We start from the raw sequence: 20,622 nt of genomic DNA, 5'->3' as shown, positions 1-20,622 counted from the left end.
TTGGGAATACAAGTGGCCAAGCTAGGTTGATGCTTCTAGATTGTCATTGGCAGCAACAAACCTCTGCAATATTCCCCATTGCCCCTCAAGCACAGCTGTATATACCTTCACTAGTGTTTTTAGCCTTTAACATCTAGGAATACTGTTGAGGGGATTACCATTTAAATTAAGTTGGGCTAGATTAGTTCTGAAGTCTTTTCTTACTCTGAGATTCTATGATCATGCATATCACAGCTGGTAAATCTTAGATAAAGCACTTGGATTGTTTCTTCATTTTGCAAATGACATTAATGCTAGTGTCTACTCTTGCTAATTTATCTTGTTTATGTCTTATTTGTATTTACTTGGAGGAAGTTTTATTTGAGAAAGAAGAATAAAACAAACAAGATCAGGGGAAAATGGGACAGTTAGATGTCACAACGAATAGAGAACACTAGGTCTGGAATCAGGAAGGTTCATGGTTCATCTGGGTAAGTTACTTAACGCTCTTTGCCTCAGTTTTCTCATCTGTAAATTGAGATGAAGGAGAAAATGGCAAGCCAGTATCTCTGCCAAGAAAATCCCAAATGAGGTCATGAAGAGTCAGACATGGTAAATACCAACTACAATAAATATTTGTTCCTTTCCTTTGGAAAACAAAAAACAAAAAACAACGGAGTAGCTAGATATCTTAATGGATAGAGTACTGGGCCTGGAATCATCTTCCTGAATTCAAATCCAGCCTTAGACATGTACTAGTTGTGTGACCCTGAACAAGTCACTTAAACCTGTTTCAGTTTGCTTCAGTTTCCTCATCTGTGAAATGAGTTGGAGAAGAAAATGGCAAAACATTTCAGTGTCTCTACCAAAAAACAACAATGACAACAACAAACACCCCAAATGGGGCCAAGAAGAGTTGAACATGATTAAACAATAAATCAATTATTAAAAGAGAGAGAGAGCTAGTGAAGACCTTAGATAGCATCTGGATAATTTCTTTATTTTCCAGATGATATTAATGCTAGTGTTTTCTCTCTGTTGATTCATCTTGTACACGTCTTATTTGTATTTTCTTTTTTGTGTATTATTTCTCCCACTTTGAAAGTTCATAAAAGCAGGGACTTTCTCCACTTTTCTTTCTGTCTCCAGAACTGAACTTAGTGCCTAGCTAGTTGGCACTTAAATACTATTGATATGACCTGGTGCTAAAAGAATCACTTGCTTTACAAATTAGTAAATGGCAGAAATGAGGCTTGATTTCAAGTTTTCCAAGAGTATACTTCAGGCTCACTACCCCAGAGAAAAGCTGCCACATTTCCCCCTTGGGTTATTAGAGATACCCTTGAGGCGTGGGAGATAGCTCAATATCTTATTGCTATTGGCTCAAGCCCTCATTTCAGGTGGGCTCTCCCCTCTCTGTTAGCCACCAGTGACTAGCACCTCAGTTCCATTGACTAATTAATATCTGTTAGTGTCCTGCTCCAGTAGTGATAAGAGTGTGAAATCAGGGGCCAGGGAAGAATGCATTATTCAGTCTTCAGATTTATTAATCAGAAAGTCAAATATATATATGATTCCAGTGCTTATAGAACCAATACATAATAAACACTGAGATGCAAATAGTTAGACCTGGATTTGGCTACTTTGACAGAAATTGTAAATAGTTGTGATACATATCAGAGCAAAATTATCATACTAATACAGTACATTTCTCCCAAATGCCTTTGGTCTCCATTGTGGACTGCTTTCCTGTTCTAAAATCAAAGGTATGTCTTTGATCTATTATATAGCCAAATTTGCATTTTGCTTCATGGATCTTTATCAATGTATTTAACAAGTCTGTCTCTACTATTGTTTATTGGAAGGGAAATTGGTGAGCCAAGTTACTATAAGTTTCAAAACCTGAAATGGACTTTTACTTCCTGGCCCTCTACAAATATCAATTAGTTTTTACAAAGAATATTTCCTTTTTTAATTTTCAATAGTATTTTATTTTTCTAAATACATATAAAGATAGTTTTCAACATTCATTTTTGCAAAACTTTATGTTCCAATTTTTTCTCCTTCCCTTACCCTCCCCTACCAAGAGAGAAAGCAACCTAATGTAGATTAATATGTCTGTTCTCTTATTTCCATATTTGTCATGTTGTACCAAAAAATCAGATCAAGCAAAGAAAAACAACAAAGAAAAAAAGTAAGCAAATAAACAGAAACCAAGAAACTGTGAAAATACTATGTTTTGTTCTGCATTCAGTCTCCATAGTTCTCTCTTTGGATGTGGATGGCATTTTCTGTCCCAAGTATATTGAAATTACTTTGAATCACTGCATTGTTGAGAAGAGCTGAGTCTCATCACAGTAGATCATTACATAATCTTGTTACTGCATACACTGTTCTTTTGGTTCTGCTCACTTCACTCAGCATTAGTTCATGTAAGTCAAAGGAATAAAGATTTAGCCAGAATAGACATACAAACATTTCTCCCCTATACCTTAGGGGACACACTCTCCCCTCTACCACCTCAGCCATGGAAAAACTGGACTCAAACTTAGACGTTTCTACTTAGCATTGATCCTCTCAAATTCTCATCCACATGCAGCATTATGCCAGACAAGTTCTAAATCTCAGTTAAGTCAGGACCTAAGTCCTGAAGGTCATTCATTCTACAGGATTATGACTCTCAGTTGACTGCAGTTTTTCAACATGAAGTAGACTTTCAGACCCCAGGAAGTTAATTTTGTCTGACTTTTGAAATGAACTGGGTCATGGCTTCTACTTAATTTCCTTCTCTTAAAATGAAAGAACAAACTCTAAGCCAGAGAACAGAGGTCCATAAGGCTCCAGGCTTCTCACCTGGAGAGTGATTTCTCTCCAGATACAGTCCAATAGGAAGAGGTCGGCTAAAGAAAAGAGGTTGAGACCCAGATAAAAGGCAGAGCTCGCTAATGCCTTTTGAAAGTCACCTCAGTTCTGCCTCCTCGGTCACAGCCAATGACCAGGCCCCTGTTCCCCACATAGCCAGCAACCTGGAACCAGTTAAGAGTGCACCAGTCTCCAAGGCAGTTAATTATATGGTTCATTACAATTCTCCTAGAAACACGGTCCCTAAGCTGTGGGATCACAAATCAGGAATTGCATCAATGGCACTCTCTGACCTGCTCATAACGGCTGGGCTCGTTGACAAGTTCCATATTATTTGTGGTTGTTCCTCCATTAAGAGGCAATGTCAGGAACTGGCTCTTCCACTGTCTCTACCACTTAATTTTCAAAAGGTATATAAATACAGATGTGATTAATAGAATACAAATTCCTTAGAAGGTATTACTACAGGGGCAGCTAAGTGGTCCAGTGGAGAGATCACCAGCCCTGAAGTCAGGAGGACCTGAGTTCAAATCTGGACTCAGACACTTAAGACTTTCTAGCTGTGTGACCCTGGGCAAGTCACCCAACCCCAATTGTCTCAGAAAAAAAAAAAAGTATTACTACATTCATAGTAACTTTTGGTTAAAATTTTCTTGATCAAGAGGTATCACTAATATATTCATGAGAGAGGCAGTATGATACAATGGAAAGTGTGCTGAAATTAGAGTTACAGGAGTGAGTCCAAGTGAGTTTTAATCTTGGCTCTCATACTTACTTTGCACAAACCATTTAACATATCTGGGCCTTAGTTTCTTGATTTATAAAAAGGAGAGAGGGTTGAACTATCTTGAAGAAAATGGGAAATTCTAAGAGGAAAGAGTGAAGGAGTACAGTCAAGAGGCCCACCAGTAGGAAGGCAGAAAAAGGCACTGCCATGTGTGAGGAGCAAAGATTTCAATTTGCTTGCACCGGAGTGTTAGAAAGGGGGGGGGGGTGTGATCTATAAAGAGTCTGGAAAGATAAGTTGTGAAAGGGCTTTAAAAACTAAACAGAAGCTAGATATCATGCACTGACATGGTAAGAGCTGCATTTAAAGAAAATCCTTTCACTAATTAATTGGAGGGTAGAAGAGACTGGGGAAAAATGAGGCCAGGAGACCAACTGAGGGCCCATCACAATTGTCCAGACAAGAGGTGATGACATAAGCTAAAGTGATTGCTGTGAAAGTAAGAGAAGGACTCATATGGGATAGTCATTGGAGAAATAGAAACTCCAAGATTTGGCAACTGAATAATTTGTATATGTGGGGTGAGGGAGGGTGAGGTGTTGATGATAACATGGGGAACTGGAAGAGTGGTGATACTTTTGCTTTTAAAAAAGACATTTGATGGAGTGGGTTTGGGGGAAAAGACACTGAATTCAGCTTTGGATATGTTCAGTTTGAATTATCTCTGAGACAAGGCAGTTTGGTGGTATGGGACTTAAAACTCAGGAGAGGGAGTGTGATTGAATATACAGGCCTGTGGAGTCATTTGCATAGAGAAAATAATTAAGTCCTGATCGCTGGTAAAGGGTGTGTGTGTGTGTGTGTGTGTGTGTGTGTGTGTGTGTGAAAGAGAGAGAGAGAAAGAGAGAGAGAGAGAGAGACTAAGAGAGAGAGAGGGAGGGAGAGAGGAAGTGAGAGAAGGAGGGAGGAAAGGAGAGACAGAGACAGGAACAGACACAGGCAGATGAGGTGGGGGGAGGATTGGAAGAGAATCTTTTCAGGAAAGGTGTTTGCTCGACTCTCAAAGATCCCAATGGTATAACAGCTGCTTAAGGATCTCATTGTTTCTTCCCCTTCTAACCAACAAGGGGCCAGTGAACCTTAACAATGAATGATCATTGATAGAAACTCAAAAGTTACTAAAGAAAATGGAAACAAGGTCAAGTAACAGGTAAAAATGAAAACATGATATAGTTTTATAAAAGTAGTATCAAGATCGCTAAAGTTGGCAACAAGATTATGCAATAATCAATTCTGATGGATATGGTTCGCTTTAACAATGATATGATTCAAAGTAGTCCCAATTGTTTAGTGATGGACTGTGAGAACTGAGTGTGGTTCACAACATAGTATTTTTCACTCTTTTTGTTGTTGTTTGCTTGCGTTTTGTTTTGCTTCTCTCTCTTTTTTTTGCTAGTTTGATTTGATTTTTTTGTGCAGCACAGTAATTGTATAAATATGTATACATATATTGGATTTAACATATATTTCTATCATTTTTAACATATATTGAACTACTTGCATTCTAGGGGGAAGGGGAGGAAAATTGGAACTCAAGGTTTTGCAAGGGCTAATGTTAAAGAATTGTCTATATGTTTTGAAAAATTAAAAGCTTTAATAAAGAAAAAAATAGATCATTAAAGTTCCAAGTCTGTTATGGGCCAGAACTCTGAACTTGAAACAAGGATTCTTACAAGCTGCTAATTCAGTGGAATTGATGAGACAGTGGTTATCTAGTTTAGCATGGTTCAGTATGATTGATTTAATCCTACAACAAATAATGGTTCCCTAGTGATATGATTGGTTTATACTCAGTGCCTCGCAGGGGTGCTCAAACTTTTTAAATAGGGGGCCAGTTCACTGTCCCTCAGACTGTTGGAGGGCCGGACTATAGTAAAAACAAAAACTTTGTTTTGTGGGCCTTTAAATAAAGAAACTTCATAGCCCTGAGTGAGGGGAATAAACATCTTCAGCTGCTGCATCTGGCCTGTGAGCCATAGTTTGAGGACCCCTGTACTAGGAGCTTCAGCCAGGTTCATTCAGAGCTAGGGAAGAGAAGCAGACTGTAGGCTGAAGCACAAGCCCTTGGACTCAAATTCATTCATTCCCTCGCATACCCTGTGGTGGCAGGCCTGTCCTCCTGCATTTTCTCTACTGCTCCAAGACCTCCAGAAAACCATCAAGAACATTACAAGAATCACCTAATAGAAAATACAAATGTCTTTTTAAAAAAACTATATCAAGGAAAAGAGCTGTAACAAAGAGAGAATGTAGGTTAGGGAAGATGGGATACGCTTAACAGGAGACTGAGAGAAGACAGAGCTGCTTAATTCTTACTTTGTGTTTTCTCTGCCAAAAGAAATGACTTTTGGGTGATAATGGATAAAAAGAAATGGTCAAAAGGGAGTTGATGCCCAAGGTAATTAAGAAAGTAGTAAGAGAGAATGTAGCTGCTCTTAATGAGTTGAAAGTACCAGACTGAATTAGAGCAGAGTTGCTTAGGAAACCCAAGTAGAGGTGAGGAGAGAAACAATTCTAGTAATAACATTTAGGACCAGGAAGCAGAGTACTACTGTTTTCTGTCAGACTACATATGGAATATTTTATTCATGTCTGGCACCACAGTTCAGAAAGGAAATTAATAAGGTGGAGAGCTTCTAAGGAGGGTAATGGGATTGTGAAGAGAGAAGGCTATCATCAAGTATTTGAAGGATTATTTTATAGAAGAGAGAATAGTTTTGATTTTTTTTTAATGGCTTGGAGAGAAGAGCAATAGGTGCAAGCACCAAAGAAGCAAATATAGACTTGACATGAGGAAAAACCATTCAGCAATTAGAGTAGTTCAAAAGTCGAATGAGCTCAAGGGTATGTTGGTAAATACTTAACAACTAGTTCTTCAGCAAAAAATAAATGCACAACACACTTTTAAAGTTTAATCTAAATTATCAACATTTCTCACATTATTTTCTCCAAAACAATAAAGCAGATTTCTGAGATGTAAATGCTCACACTGAATTTAGTGGTTTTCAGGTACCTGTATCTTTAGCATCTTTAGTACATTATTCAATGGATCCCCTCAAAAAGGACTGTGTTCCTCTTCCATGGAGGAAAATACATTAAAAAAAACTTTTTTTTCATTTAATTTTTGGGTTTTTCTCAATTACATGGAAACAAAAAATTTAATTTTTTTTATGTTAAGTTCCAAATTCTCTCCCACTCATCCCCCCTTCCTTGAGAAGGCAAGTAATTTGATGTAGATTATGCCTGTATTATTTCTATATTAATCATATTACAAAATAAGATACAGACCAAAAGAAGAAAGTAAAATTTTAAAATATGTTTCAATCTGCATTCAGTTTTTTTCTGATGAGGTAGGTGGCGATTTTCATCATAAATTCTAAGGTATTGTCTTGGATTATTATATTGCTAAGAATTAAGTCATTTACAATCAATCATCCTTACAATATTGCTGTTTTTATGTATAATGTTCTCTTGATTCTGTTCGCTTTACTTCGTAACAGTTCATGTTAAGTCTTTTCTAAGTTTTTTCTGAAAGCATCCTGCTTGGCATTTCTTATGGCACAATAGTATTCCCTTATATTTGATTGTAATTTGTTCAGCCCCCCCCAACTGATGGGCATCCCCTCAATTTCCAGTTCTTTGCCTCCACAAAAAAGAGCTACTATTCATGCTTTTGTGTAACTATGTTCTTTTCTTTTTTCTTCAATCTCTTTGGGATATGTGTCTTGTACATGGTACCTAATAGTGGTATTACTGGATCAAAGTGTATGCAGTTTTATAGTCCTTTGGTCATAGTTTCATGTTGCTCTCCAAGATGTTTAGATCAGTTTACTCCTCTAATTTTTCCATATCCCTTCCAACATTATCATTTGCTTTTTCTGTCATATTTGCCAATCTGATAGGTGTGGGACGGTGTCTGAGTAAGTAACTTCTTTTTTTTTTTTTAATTATTAATGACAGATTTATGCATCCCCATAATTTCCATAGATAAACATTGCGAAACCTCCACCAAGATCAAACCCTCCCTGTAAATAAGACAAAATAGTTAAGCAAAACCCAGGAACCATGTCTGATATATTCAACTTTCTCCTCCTGCAGGCTTCCACCTCAAGAAAAAGCATTTTTCACTATTTGTTCTCTTAAATTCTAAAAGATTTGCTTAATGCCATCTTTAACCTGGTTGCCACTTGGAGCATATGTTCATTGGGAACTTAGAGATCATCCAGTTCAAACTAATTCTTTACAGACAAGGAAACTGAGACCTAGAGAGATGAGGTGACCAGCCCAAGGCCACACAGATGAATAAATACTTGAGCTGGGCTTTAAATCTGGGGGAGGGTTGTTTGTTTTTGTTTGTTTATTTTTACTCCAAACGTAGTACTCCACTAACCTAAACTTTCCTTTTGAGGGTAGAGAATATTTTGGTTTTGGTTTTGCATCCCTAGCACCGAGGACAGTGCTTTGCACGGTAGTCATGTTGGATTGGCTTGAATTTTCTATTTCATAACTCTCCCTCCTCAATCATAGAATTTCAAAGCTAGAAAGAATTTTTGAAACCATCTACTCCACTCCACTTATTATATAGATGAGGAAAATTGGGGTCCAAGGGGAGAGAAATTACTGATCAAGGTCATATGGCAAGGGAGTAACAGAGCAGGGATTTGGTCTCCTGATTTCCAAGACTAGTATTCTTGTTAACAGACCAGGTAATAATATCTTTGCTTGACTTTGGAGAAGTAGCTTACATGTGTCCAAGATGAATGTTTGTTTGTTTTATATTTTTAAGCATTCTTTTTTTAAAAAAAAATGTGTTTCAAATGTTTTTCTTCCTCTCAACTCCTTCCTATCCAATTGAAAAGGCAAGCACTATGATACTCATTATACATATAAAATCATGCAAAAAATTCTGTATTAATTATGTAATTCCCAAAAGGGGGGACAAAAAAGTAAAATGAAAATGATATACTTCAATCTGCATTCAAAGTTTGTCAGTTTTCTCTTCTGGATATGGATGGCATTTCTCATCATGGCTCCTTCAGAATTGTCTTGGATTATTATATTGATTGGAGCATCAAAGCCTTTCATAGTTGATCATTGTTACAATATTGCTGTTACTGTGACCAATGTCCTACTGATTCTACCCACTTCACTTTGCTTCAGTTCATATAAGTCTCAGGAGGTATGTTTGTTGGGAAGATTATTCCTGACTGGAGACCAGGATGGAGGTAAGGGTCTCTTGGGAGCATTTGTGGTACAATGGAAAGTACACTAAAATCAGTGATTTCACATTCCTACTTATTACCACCTATGTTCTTTAGGCAAGTTTTTAATTTCTCTGGGCCTTGACTTCCTCATCTTTACAGTGAATGCAATTGGATTAGGCAGCCTCTGAGATTTCTTAACACTCTACAGCTAATGATTGCCATTCTGAAGCTTCTAGCTGGAGTTTCTTCCAGGAGAAATTACTTCTTTAAAAGGCCAGAATGAATATTTTTCCACGCTCAGAGATGCTCTGTAATTAATTGGCTTTTTCTTAGAGCTTAATAAACCCTGGGAGGGCCCTGTATTATCATAGCTCATAGTGTTCACTGGGCCTGTGAGCCTTTAGGCAGCTGACTTTGTTTATTATTCCATGATAAATGTGGAGACATATTCCCAAGATCCTGCTTTATTTTCAAGGGCATGGAAGATCTTTGAATGGTCTCATGGGAATACAGTGAAGAATTGAGCTTTTTTATTTTTATACCATCTCTTGACTGGTTCAAAAATGTTCTATTCTCCCATTCCTTGTCTTTTCTTCCACTCAGACCCTTCCTCCAAATGGCCCTCTGAGGGACTGACTTCAGAATAAAGCAATTAGCCAACAAATATTTATTACAAGCTTCCTATGTTCCAATCACTGTTCTAAGCACTGGCGATACAAAGAAAGGAAACTATAGTCCCTGCCCTCAAAAAGTTTATCGTCTAATGGGAGAAAAATCCATAAATAATTAGTTACATGTAAGATCTACATAGAATAAATGAAAGGCAATCTGAGGGAGGAAGGTGCTAGCAGTTGGAGAAAGGGCTTGCAGTAGAAAGTGGGCTTTAAGCTGAATCTTGAAGAAAACCAGGAAAACAAGAGGCAGAGGAGAAGAGAGAGCGCACGCAAAGAGTCAGGTGAAGAAGCAGAGAAGATGAGGTGTCATGTATAAAAAATGGCAAGTGAAGTCAGTGTTGTTGTCTTGTGACCCTGTGGACTGTCCTTGAGATTTTCTCAGCAAAAATTCTAGAGTAATCTGCCATTTTCTTCTCCAGTGAATTAAGGCAAACATACATTAAGTGACTTGCCCAGAGTCACAGAGCTAGGAAGTGTCTGAGGTCAGATTTCAACTGTTCCTGACTCTCAGGCTCAGCACTCTATACACCTAGCTGCCTGAAGTCGGTATAACTAGATTACAAAGTTCACAAAAGAAAGTAAGTATAAGAGGACATGAGTGATAGAAAGGAATCAGGTTATAAAGGGCTTTAAATGCCAAACATAGTGTTTTATATTTTATCCTGGAAGTAATAGGGAGCCACTGGAGTTCATTGAGTGGTGAAGTAACATGGTCAGGTGTGAATTGTAGAAAAATAACTTCAACAGTTATGTTAAGGATGAATTAGAAAGAGGGGAGGCTGGAGGCAGGGAGACCAGGCAGGAGGCTATTGCAATAGTTCAGGTAAGAGGTGATGAAGGCCTGAACTAGAGTGGAGGAGAGCAGAGGATGTTTAGGAGAAATATCATAAAACAATAAAATTTAGCAATTGATTGACTATGTAGAATAAGTGAGAGTGAGGAATCAGAGATAGTTCAAAGTTGGGAACTAAAATTAACTGGAAAGATGGTGGTGCTCTTAACTGTGCTAGTGAAGATCAAGAGAGGAGGGGTAAAGACAAAGCTGGCTCTACCACTAATTTTCTCTTCTTTTCCTATTTGGCTCTCAGTTTTCTCATTTGAAAAATGGGAATGGCAATTTCCCTCCCTGCTTCTCCTTTCAGGGCTGCTGAGATATTTTAAAACAGTAGGTGAATAATAAATGTTGGAAAGAAGGAAGTAATCAATCAATAAGCAAACATTTATTAAATGCCTACTATGTGCCCACCAGATACCATGCCAGACAGCTGGATTACATGCAAAAACTAAACCTTGAATTTTAGTTGATCTCAACTAAAATCTCAAGGAATTTACAATTTATTGAAAGGGTCCTTAACTTTTTTTGTGACATAATAATGGTTAGCATTTATATAGTGCTTTATGTTGAAAAGGTATTTTACAAATGTTACCTTACTTAATCCTCACAGCCATCCTCTGAGCAAGATATTATTTTAATCCCTATTTTACAATTGAGAAAACTGGAACCTACAGAGCTTAAGTGACTTGTCCAAAATCACACAGCTTGTAAGTGTCTGACTCTAGATTTGAACTCACATCTCCCTGCTTCTGTGCCCCAGCATTCTCTCCTTCCCTATGCCACTTTAACTTACCTTATGGACCCTTTGGCAGTATAACAAACTAAGGAAACCTATAGACCCCTTCTCAGAAAAAAATTTCAAGCACATGAAATAAAAATATGGCATTAAGAAAGGAAAAAATTCTAAATTCTATTATAATATGGTGATCAAAAATATTTTTAAAAATAAGTCAAAGGATTCCAGCTTAAGAGACCCTGAATTCTATGAGAAAAATAGAAAAGTATCACTAGTTCTAGTTGACTCCCAATCCAGCACCCTGTTTACTCTATTTTACTGCATGACTAATCCTAGTTATTATTAAGAGTGGCAATAATAATCATAGTTATTATTATTCCCATGGTGGTTATTTATTTGATACCTAGGACATCTTAGAAGAGCCTTGTGAGACTTTGGGACGCCTTGTGGAGCAGGAAAGTTGCTAAAGATTGACAGATTCGTGCTTCTCCTATGCTTCTCTTCTTTAGGGCTTACCCCTTTCTCTCTCCAGGACTCCAAATAATACCCTGATCAGGAGCATTGATGATTATTTTTGAGGAAGAGGCCAGATCTTGAATGAAGCCCTAATGATGGAAATTCTGGTACCTGAGCAAATTTGTGCAGAGGATATTTGGGACTTTTTAAAGCTTCCTTTAAAGCTAAAGCAGAGGAGGAATGCCCACTTATTCTGCTGACATTAGCCCAAGAATGAGAGGGTAGGAAGACAAATGAGGGAATTGAATAGAATCGAAGGACCCAAGAAATTGAGCATTGGAGAGACCCAATTGACCATTTAATCCAATCTATATATCCAAAAGTCATGACCATTTGAATATTGCCACTAAGTGGCTGCCTATTCTCTGCTTAAAAACTTCCAAAGAAAGGGAACCTGAAAGCTCTATGGGAAGCCTATTCTTTGGGCTAGTGTCCAGAGCAAGACTGAAGAAGGATGCTGGGTCCAACCTCTCTTTGAGTAGGTGGGTGGCAGAAAGGAGCACAGTGTCTGGGAAGGGAGGGGACTATGCTCTCTCCACAGGTTCCCTCTTCCAACGGGAGACAGTTACCATGGTAACCTCTGAAAAGGCAGCAGGAAGCTCCTAGAGGAAAAGAAGCTTGTAGATGGCAGGGAGAGTGGGGTGGGAAGAAGAGTGAGGGTTATATGGGGGGAAGGATCTGTATGGGAGTGAAGGGACCTGAAAGTCTTCTTCACCTACCTGAAGCATGACTGGATACTTGGCAAATGGGAAAGAGCTCCCTAAGGTAGGACAGGTAGAAACATATAGATGAGGGGGAGGGAGAGGAGAAACAGAATGAGACAGGGAGAGAGAGTAAATGAAAGAGAGAGAGAGAGAGAGAGAGAGAGAGAGAGAGAGAGAGAGAGAGAGAGAGATTGAGAGAGACGGGGGGAGTGGAGAGAGAATGAGACAGGAAGAGAGACAGAATGAGACAGGGGGGGGAGAGAGAGACACAACGAGAAGAAGGAGAGGGGAAGAATGGGAGAGAGGGAGAGGGGAAGAGAGAAAGGAAAGAGAGAGGAGGAGGGAGGGGGAGAGGGAGAGAGAAAGACGGGGCGGGAGAGAGAGAAACAGGGAGAGAGACACAGAGAGGGAGAAAAAGACAGGGGGAGAGGAGGGAGAAAAGGAGAGACAATAAGAGTGACAGAATGAGAGACAGAATGAAACAGTGAGAGAAATCAAATGAGAGAGAATAAGAGAGAGAATTAGAGAGGGAAAGGTGAGAGAGAGTACAGGATGTAGAGAGGACACAGAGAGACTAGGAGCAATAAATATCCCACTAGATGCAGACACATGGATACAGATAGGCAGGCAGAGAAGGAGAAATAAAGACAAGAGGAGAAGAAGGAACATATTAACAGGGAAAGAAGCTATCCAAGACAAAGACAGAAAGGGAGAGAGACTAACAGAGTGGGCAGACAAAAAACAATATAGGAGGGGAGAAGAGGAAGTAGGGAGAAAGGAAAGAGGAAACAAGACAGAAAGAGGGAGCAGTGAACTTAGGAGAGCTCTGTAGAGAGATGAGCTGGGGAGAGATGAATGAGCATAGAGCCAAACAGGCTCCCATTCTGTGTGAAGCCTCAGTGGGGTCACAGAGCCCTAAGCCCAAGCTGGGGAAGGGAGGGGAGGCAGAGAGCTAGAGGCACAACCCCTGGTCTTCCCCTCCCTCTGGTGCTCTTCCTTCTTGCAGAAGGGAATGCGCATTTAGAACTCTGGCTGGCTTCCCTTTGATTGGACTCCTTCCCACAATCTTGGTCACTGCGGGCACAGACTGAAATTTGGAAACTGCAGAGCTGCCCAGTGGGGGGTGAGGGGTAGTGGGGACAGGATGACCTACACACACACACACACACACACACACACACACACACACACACACACACACACGCCCTGCACGACTGCAGGGCTCTCATAGTCTGGATCAGGTAGAGAGGGTTTCTCTGGAGAAATCAGAGTGAATGAATAACCCACAGCTGCAGGGGGTGCAGCAGGGAGTCCTTCCCTCACACTCTTCCTCAGGAAGAGAGGCTGGTCCAGCGTCTGTCTGGGCCCTGCATTCAGGAACCTCCTCAACTCTCTAGTGGTGTCTCGGGAAAGACATCTGCCTCTCTGTCTACCTCCCTAATGTTTAATCTATCAGCCATTTATTAAATGCCTACTATGTACCTGTCCTTGTGCTGAGTGCTAGGGATATAAAAGTAATAAATGAAACAGTCCCACCTATTTAACATGTAAAGGACTGCTTGCCATCTGGGGGAGGGGGTGAAGGGAGGGAGGGGAAAAATCGGAACAGAAGAGAGTGCAAGGGATAATGCTGTAAAAAATTACCCTGGCATGGGTTCTGTCAATAAAAAGTTATTAAAAAAAAAAAAAAGAAAGAAACAGTCCCTTCCCTCTGGAAGTTTACCTTATATAGGGGCAGAAAAAGCTTATAAAGATAAATACATAGAGAATATAGAGAGAAGGTAGTTTTCAAGGTGGGATACTAGTAGCTGGGAGGAACAGGAAAAGCCTCATGGAAGGTCTGATCCTTGAATTGAACTTTGAAGGAAACCAGAGATTCTAAGAAGTGGAGGTGAGGGGACAAATAGGATAATGTGGCAGGCAGGAAAAGGGATGTCACATGCAAAAAACAAGAAAGTTTGACTGGGTTGAAGAGTGCATAAAAGGGACTTGTGAATAAGACATGGAAAACTGGAGCCAAGTTGTGAAGAGCCTTCTATGACAAATAGAAATTTGTTTTTGATTCTAGAAATAATAGGGGCCCAATAGATTTTATTGAACCAGGGCGTGACCTGTTCAGTCATGTATTTTAAGAATACCGTTGCCAATTTGGTTGTGTGTGAGGCTGTGCCTGAGAGCCTGTTTCTTTGATGATGATGATGGTGATAATGTATAATAATAATTCCCATTTAAGATTTGGATCCTTTATGTTTTAAAATGACTTTTAGGTGGCACAGTGGATACAATGCTGGATCTGAAGTCAGGAAGACTCATTTTCCTGAATTCAAATTTAGCCTCAGACATGTACTAGCTCTTATGAATCTGGACAAGTCATTTAAACTTTACCTCAGTTTCCTCATTTGTAAAGTGACCTGGAGGAGAAAATGTCAAACCATTTCAGTATCTTTCCCAAGAAAAACCCAAATAGGGTCATGAAGAGTCAGACTAAAATGACTTAACAAGAAATGTTTAAAATGCATGCTATACTGATACCTCAAAACAAAACAAAACAAAACCTGGATACCTACAACATTTTGAATGAACTTCTGAAAGATTTTTTTGGAGGATATGAAAAAGAAGGGCACAGAGTAACAAGATACAGGTGAATTGGATCTGTACTATTGGAGAGAATTCCCATATGAAGGAAATCATAAATACGGGGAAGTATTTCAGGTTTATATGGAATTTTCATCACAACAATCCTCCAAGTAAGGAAAGCAGAAGATTAATTCCTATCGTATAGTTTGGAAAACAGAATCTCAGGCAAGAAAATGTCTGAGCCAGGATTAAAACTCTGGGTTTCTATCTCTGAAAGCAGCTAATGCTAGAGAGCAGAATCAATCTGCTCAACTGAGCTTTATAAAGAGCTAGGTAAATTTCCACTAGGAAGTCATACTTGTTTGAGATTCAGAAAATCTAAGACTGATTCCCTAAGAGCCCCTGATACTAGCCATGTAATCTTATGCAAGTCATTTTACTTCCCTTGTTCTTGGTTTCCTCATCTACAAAATAAGGCTAATAGTACTTATCCAACCTCTCTCTCTATAAAAGTATGTTCTATTGTTATTATCTCCGGAGGACCTTGTATATATTAACACTTAATAAACTTAAGTGTTTTATTATTTGAATTGTTTAATTGAAGGATATTGGATTGGGAGTCAAATACTAACTCTGTCACTTATATCTATATTGCCTTGGGCAAATTTATTCACTGCCTCATGCCTCAGTTTCCCCATCTGTAAAATGATAGTTTTGGACTCAGTGGCCTCTAAGATCCATTCCAGCTCCAGAAATATGGTCTCTCTTTAACCTAATTCCTCTTAATTTGTCTTTGGCTACCACCAAGCAAAGTGCCTGGCACGTATTTATGTGCATTTAATTAATGTTTGTTGACTGATTGCTTTAGTCACAAAAAGCTAGGGGCTCTGTCCCTGCCATATTATCATATTGTGAGTCTTTATCAGAGCCTTAGCTACCAACTAGCTGATAGGCAGGAAACCTGATCTATTATCCTACTCTATCACCAATTTTCTGCAACCTTCCAAAAATCCCTTCCCCTCCACACGCCTCAGTTTCTTCATCTGTAAAACGAAGGGTTTGGACAAGATGATCTCTAAATGATTGCTTCCATCTCTAAATCCTGTAATCCAGTGATCTTCTGGGTAAAGGAATTTAGCCACCATGCTGGATTTGCTCCATGGAAGGTGCTTTAGCTGACTGCTGCCATCTGCTGACCAGAAACCCTTTTACACCTTTTGGGATGTAAAACTGCAGAGAAAACGCTTGGAAGCCATCCCTTGCTCCCAGCAGCAGCTCGCACCTGCTCTCTACATCCTTCCCCACGGCCAGTGAAGATTCTGGGTTCTCCAGCTTCCTATTTTGATTCCCCTCACCTCTTAACACTCAGGAAATTCTTCCTTAGGTCTCAGTGCAGCTTTGAATATGAGGCAGGAATGGTGGAAGGGTAATAGAGCCTTCCTTCTCCCTGTAGTTGGCTAAGGGAACATTCCAGTTAATGAAAGGCTAGTCTTTCCGGACTTTTTCTCATTCCCCAAACCCCGCATTTGTCCAGAAATACAATGTAAAGACCCCATGGAGAATGACAAAGATGGCAGCTCCCATTTCTAAGTTTAAAGAAAGGTTTTCAGGCAATTCTTGGGACGGCCCCCTTGAGGCAAATGGTCCAAAGATGATTATTTTATAAATGAGGAAACTTGGGCTCAGAAAGTTGAAATGAATTGCTCCAACTCCCAAAGCTAGTAAGTATTGGTCTGTGAAACAAACCCAGAGCTCCCCACTCTAGCCCTCTTTCCTGTGATACCACAAAGGACTTATAATAATAATATATAATATTTATTTAACATTTGCTATATTCCAGGCACCTTTTTAAAGTGATTTACAATTATTATATCATATGATTCTCAAAACAATCCTGGGAAGTAGATACTATTATTATCCCCAATTTACAGATGGGGAACCTGAGGCATACATAGGCTCATTATGTTTGAGTCGAGGTATGATTATGTCTGACAAGTTCTGAATGCTCCGCCATAGGTAGGACACAAATAGTCCATATGAACATTTGCTACAGCTTCTCTAATTTTGTGTATCTCATGTTTCCTTTGGGCTAATTCAATTCTGTTTTGCTCATAGAGCACAGCATCTCCTCTGATGTGGGCACGCCATGCTGGGCAGTCCTGTGCCAGTGTCTCCCATGTCATATAATCGATTTTAAATGGAAACGTCATGCAACCTCACTTCAAACCTGTAGCCTACCACCTCTCTGTAGAGATGAAGGAAATACATTTCTTCATTAGACCTCTATAGTGAAGATTGCTCAGTGCATTGCCTTGATTAATGTTTAATATTTAGTTAGTAAACTAAAATAATTTAATTTTAGTGTTTAGTATTTTAGTTTAGTTTTTCATTTTTTTGAAGTTCTTATGCATAGTGTGGTTGTACTTTGTTCTTTCTCTGAATTCTTCATATTTGTTTTCTTATATAGAACAAGGGTGTTTGATTAAATTTATATACCATAATTTGTTGATGAGTATCCTTTTGATTTTTTTTTTTTTTGCTATCACAAAAAGTGCTGCATCGAATATTGAACACATGTCAATGTGGGATCTTTCTATTTTTAACCTCCTTAAAGAGTATGAGTCCAGTGGTAGAATTATAGGATCAAAGGGTATGAAGAGCTTAGAGATTTTCCTTAAAGAATTCAAAATTGTTTTTTAGAAAGGCTAGACCAAGTTACATGTCCACCAACAGTGTATTAGTGTGTTTATCTGCCCACAGTCCCTCCAATTTTCATTATTCCCATCTTTCATCATCTTTTCCAATTTGCCAAAAGTTCTTAGATGTTTTAATTTGTATTTCTCTTATCAAATGAGATAATATTAAAAAAAACAAAAAAGGAACAATATGTAAAACATGTTGCAAGTTTTACAGTGTTATATGAATGCTACCTATTATTACTATTAATGGTTTGGAGCATTTAAAAGTATGTTTCTTTAATGAGATGAACAATTGTTGATCATTGGAACTGACCTGAATCATCCCATTAAACAATCATATTTTCAAATACTCCAAGAAAAATCACTATGCTCAATTCTGTTGGATGTGGAATTTCTCAACAATGAGAAGATTCAGGCCAGTTCCAGTGATCTTGTGATGAAGAGAGCCATCTGCACCCAGAGAGAGGGCTGTGGGAATTGAGTGTAGGTCACAAAATAGCATTCTCACTCTTTTTGTTTTTGTTTGCTTGCATTTTGTTTTCTTTCTCATTTTTTCCTGATTTGATTTTTCTTTTGCAGCAAGATAATTGTATAAATATGTATGCATATATTGGATTTAGCATATATTTTACCATGTTTAACATATATTGGATTACTTGCCATCTAGGGGAGGAGGTGGAGGGGAAGGGGGAGAATTGGAACACAAGGTTTTGCAAGGGTTAATGTTGAAAAATTATCCATGCGTATGTTTTGAAAACAAAAAAGCTTTAATTAAAAAAAAGTATGGTTGTTGATTATTTGTATTTTTTTCCCTTCTTGTTTCTTCCAGCACCTTCCTCTGAATGGGGAGTTTATCTTGGCTCCGGATGCTGGTTTTGCTGCATTTGATGGTGCCTCTGATCCCAGCTCGGATTCAGGTTGTATATAACAAGACTTGATCAAAATAGGGACCAGGTCTTCAGGGTGAGCTCTTTCTTCCTAGAGAATGCTGGGATTCTTTCTATGGAAAAACCATGTCTTCTCCTTCAGATCAGGGGCTCCCAGAAGATGGGATTTTGTCCTTATTTTTTTTTCTCCCTCTCCCATAATATCTAGAATATACATCAAATAATCTGAGTGTCCCACTCTCTGTCCCTTTATTCAGCCTGTCCCCCAGGCCTAGAATCTTTTCCTTCTTTCACTTCACTTTTGGGAATATCTAGTTTCCTTCAGTGCTCACATCAAGCTCCACCTTCTATGTGAAGCTTTTCCTTTTATTTTTGTTTTTAATTTTTTGTACCTTTTTTTTTGAGAACTGATTTTTTATATTGCCCCTCCTCCCTCTTCCATGTCATCCATTATAAGAAGAAGAAATGAGAAGGAAGTTAAACATAACTAAGCAATACATTAACCCAGACCCATCATATGCAGTTTCCTTACCCATAGTCTCCACTGTCTGCAAAAAAGGGAACAGAGCAGTTGCGATACATTCTCATACCTCTTCTTTAGGATTTTTTGTCATGATTCAGTTTTCATTTTTATTGTTGCTTCCCCACCTCAATTTACCTTCGTGTAATCATTGTGCCTATTGTTTTCCTGATTCTGATGACTTTCCTTTGCATCAGTTCATGTCTTTCAGTGCTTCTCTATATTCATAGTCTAGTAGCACAGTAGCACAGTTACATTCATATGCCATAGTTTGTTTCCCCTTTCCCCATATCCCAGTAAGTGGTTATCTGCCTTGTTTCCAATTCTTTCTTACTATAAAAAGTGCTGTTATAGATATTCTGGAAGTATTTCAGTATAAATGAAGCCTTTCTTTTTGTCTTTAGTTGCTTTCTCAGCATAAATACAAATGGAATTCCACAATATTTGGACCAATTTATAGCTCCATCAGCATTATAGCAGTGTACCTATATTCATGAAACTATGCCCCTAATTGCTACTACCTTCCTCCTCTCCCCCATAAAATTAGCCACATATTTTATATACTTATAGATTTGTTGCATATTGCCTTTCCCAATATAATGTAATCTCATTGAGGGCAGGAATGGATTAATTTTTGTTTTTGAATCACCAGACCCTAGAATAGCACTTTGCATGTGGTAAGCACTTAGAAATTGCTTGTTGATTGATTAGTTGATAGTGGCCCTCAGTTAGGTTTATTCACTAACTTATAGTATCATGGAGCACCAGGACAATACTCATGTTTCAGTCTCAGGGCTCTGACTTAGCCCACCTTGACAGTACTGCCCTTGCCCTTCTTTCTTAGATCACAACATCCACTTCCTAAATGCTGATCGGTACAGCTGGTATGACCCCTCCTTGTGGCGTACAATCCAAGAAGAAAATGACCACCTATTTTCTGTGGATACTGAACTTATCCCCTGTAGCCAGGATGATGTCATCTTCCCAGAAGAAACCTCCTTCCGTGTGGACTTGGGGGCTGGTGGCCGGACCATCAGCCTCCACAGTATATCCATCCTGGGCCAGGTGAGTGCGGGGTTTTGCTCCGAGGCAGTACGGTATACAAACCAGAGATCTAGATCTGTTTCCCTTCCCTGGGTGGGGAAAACTTGAGTCATTTCCCCCTATTTAAAGATCATCCACAATGCATCCTTTACTAGGGTAACATAAAATAAATAGTGTAGAGAAGTCTAAATTGTTAGTTGAGAAATAAAGATTTCAGTCCTGACTGCCTTTGACTAGCATGATCTTTTATTAGCATCCCTTACTAATAGGAAGTATAATTTTTTCCTGCTAGAAAGAGGGTTTGGAAGATAATGAGAGGAGGCTATACACTGAGAGAGAGGAGAGGAAGGAAAGCCTGGGAATTTGGGAGCTCCTTAAGAAGAGCCTAGAAGTACAAGCATGCAACCTCTTCAGTGAATGAAGCTCCCTGCTACACTGAACTGAATGTAACCAAAAGCAGTTGGAGCCTTTTTGGGTCCGCAGGAATTTTGCTGTTTCCAGACCGTCATCACTGTTAGAAGCTAGTGAATTTATCTTCTTTTCGTTTTCTCTGCCTGAAACTGCCTGGGAAACTATTATCTCAGTGTTGTCTGTTCCT

General features: G+C 38.9%; 1 protein-coding gene across 1 annotated transcript in view; it reads left to right on the top strand.

Moving 5' to 3' along the window:
* AMN (amnion associated transmembrane protein) overlaps window positions 1-20,622 on the top strand; it is a 77,085-nt gene that overhangs the window by 40,124 nt on the left and 16,339 nt on the right. Inside the window, exons 4-5 of the mRNA XM_051978323.1 lie at window positions 18,403-18,490; window positions 19,825-20,045. Coding sequence (XP_051834283.1) covers window positions 18,403-18,490; window positions 19,825-20,045 — 309 coding nt within the window. The remainder of the gene's footprint in view (window positions 1-18,402; window positions 18,491-19,824; window positions 20,046-20,622) is intronic.

Source organism: Antechinus flavipes, chromosome 2, assembly GCF_016432865.1.
Source record: "Antechinus flavipes isolate AdamAnt ecotype Samford, QLD, Australia chromosome 2, AdamAnt_v2, whole genome shotgun sequence".
Taxonomy (NCBI): domain Eukaryota; kingdom Metazoa; phylum Chordata; class Mammalia; order Dasyuromorphia; family Dasyuridae; genus Antechinus; species Antechinus flavipes.
This window is presented reverse-complemented; position numbering and strand designations above follow the sequence as displayed.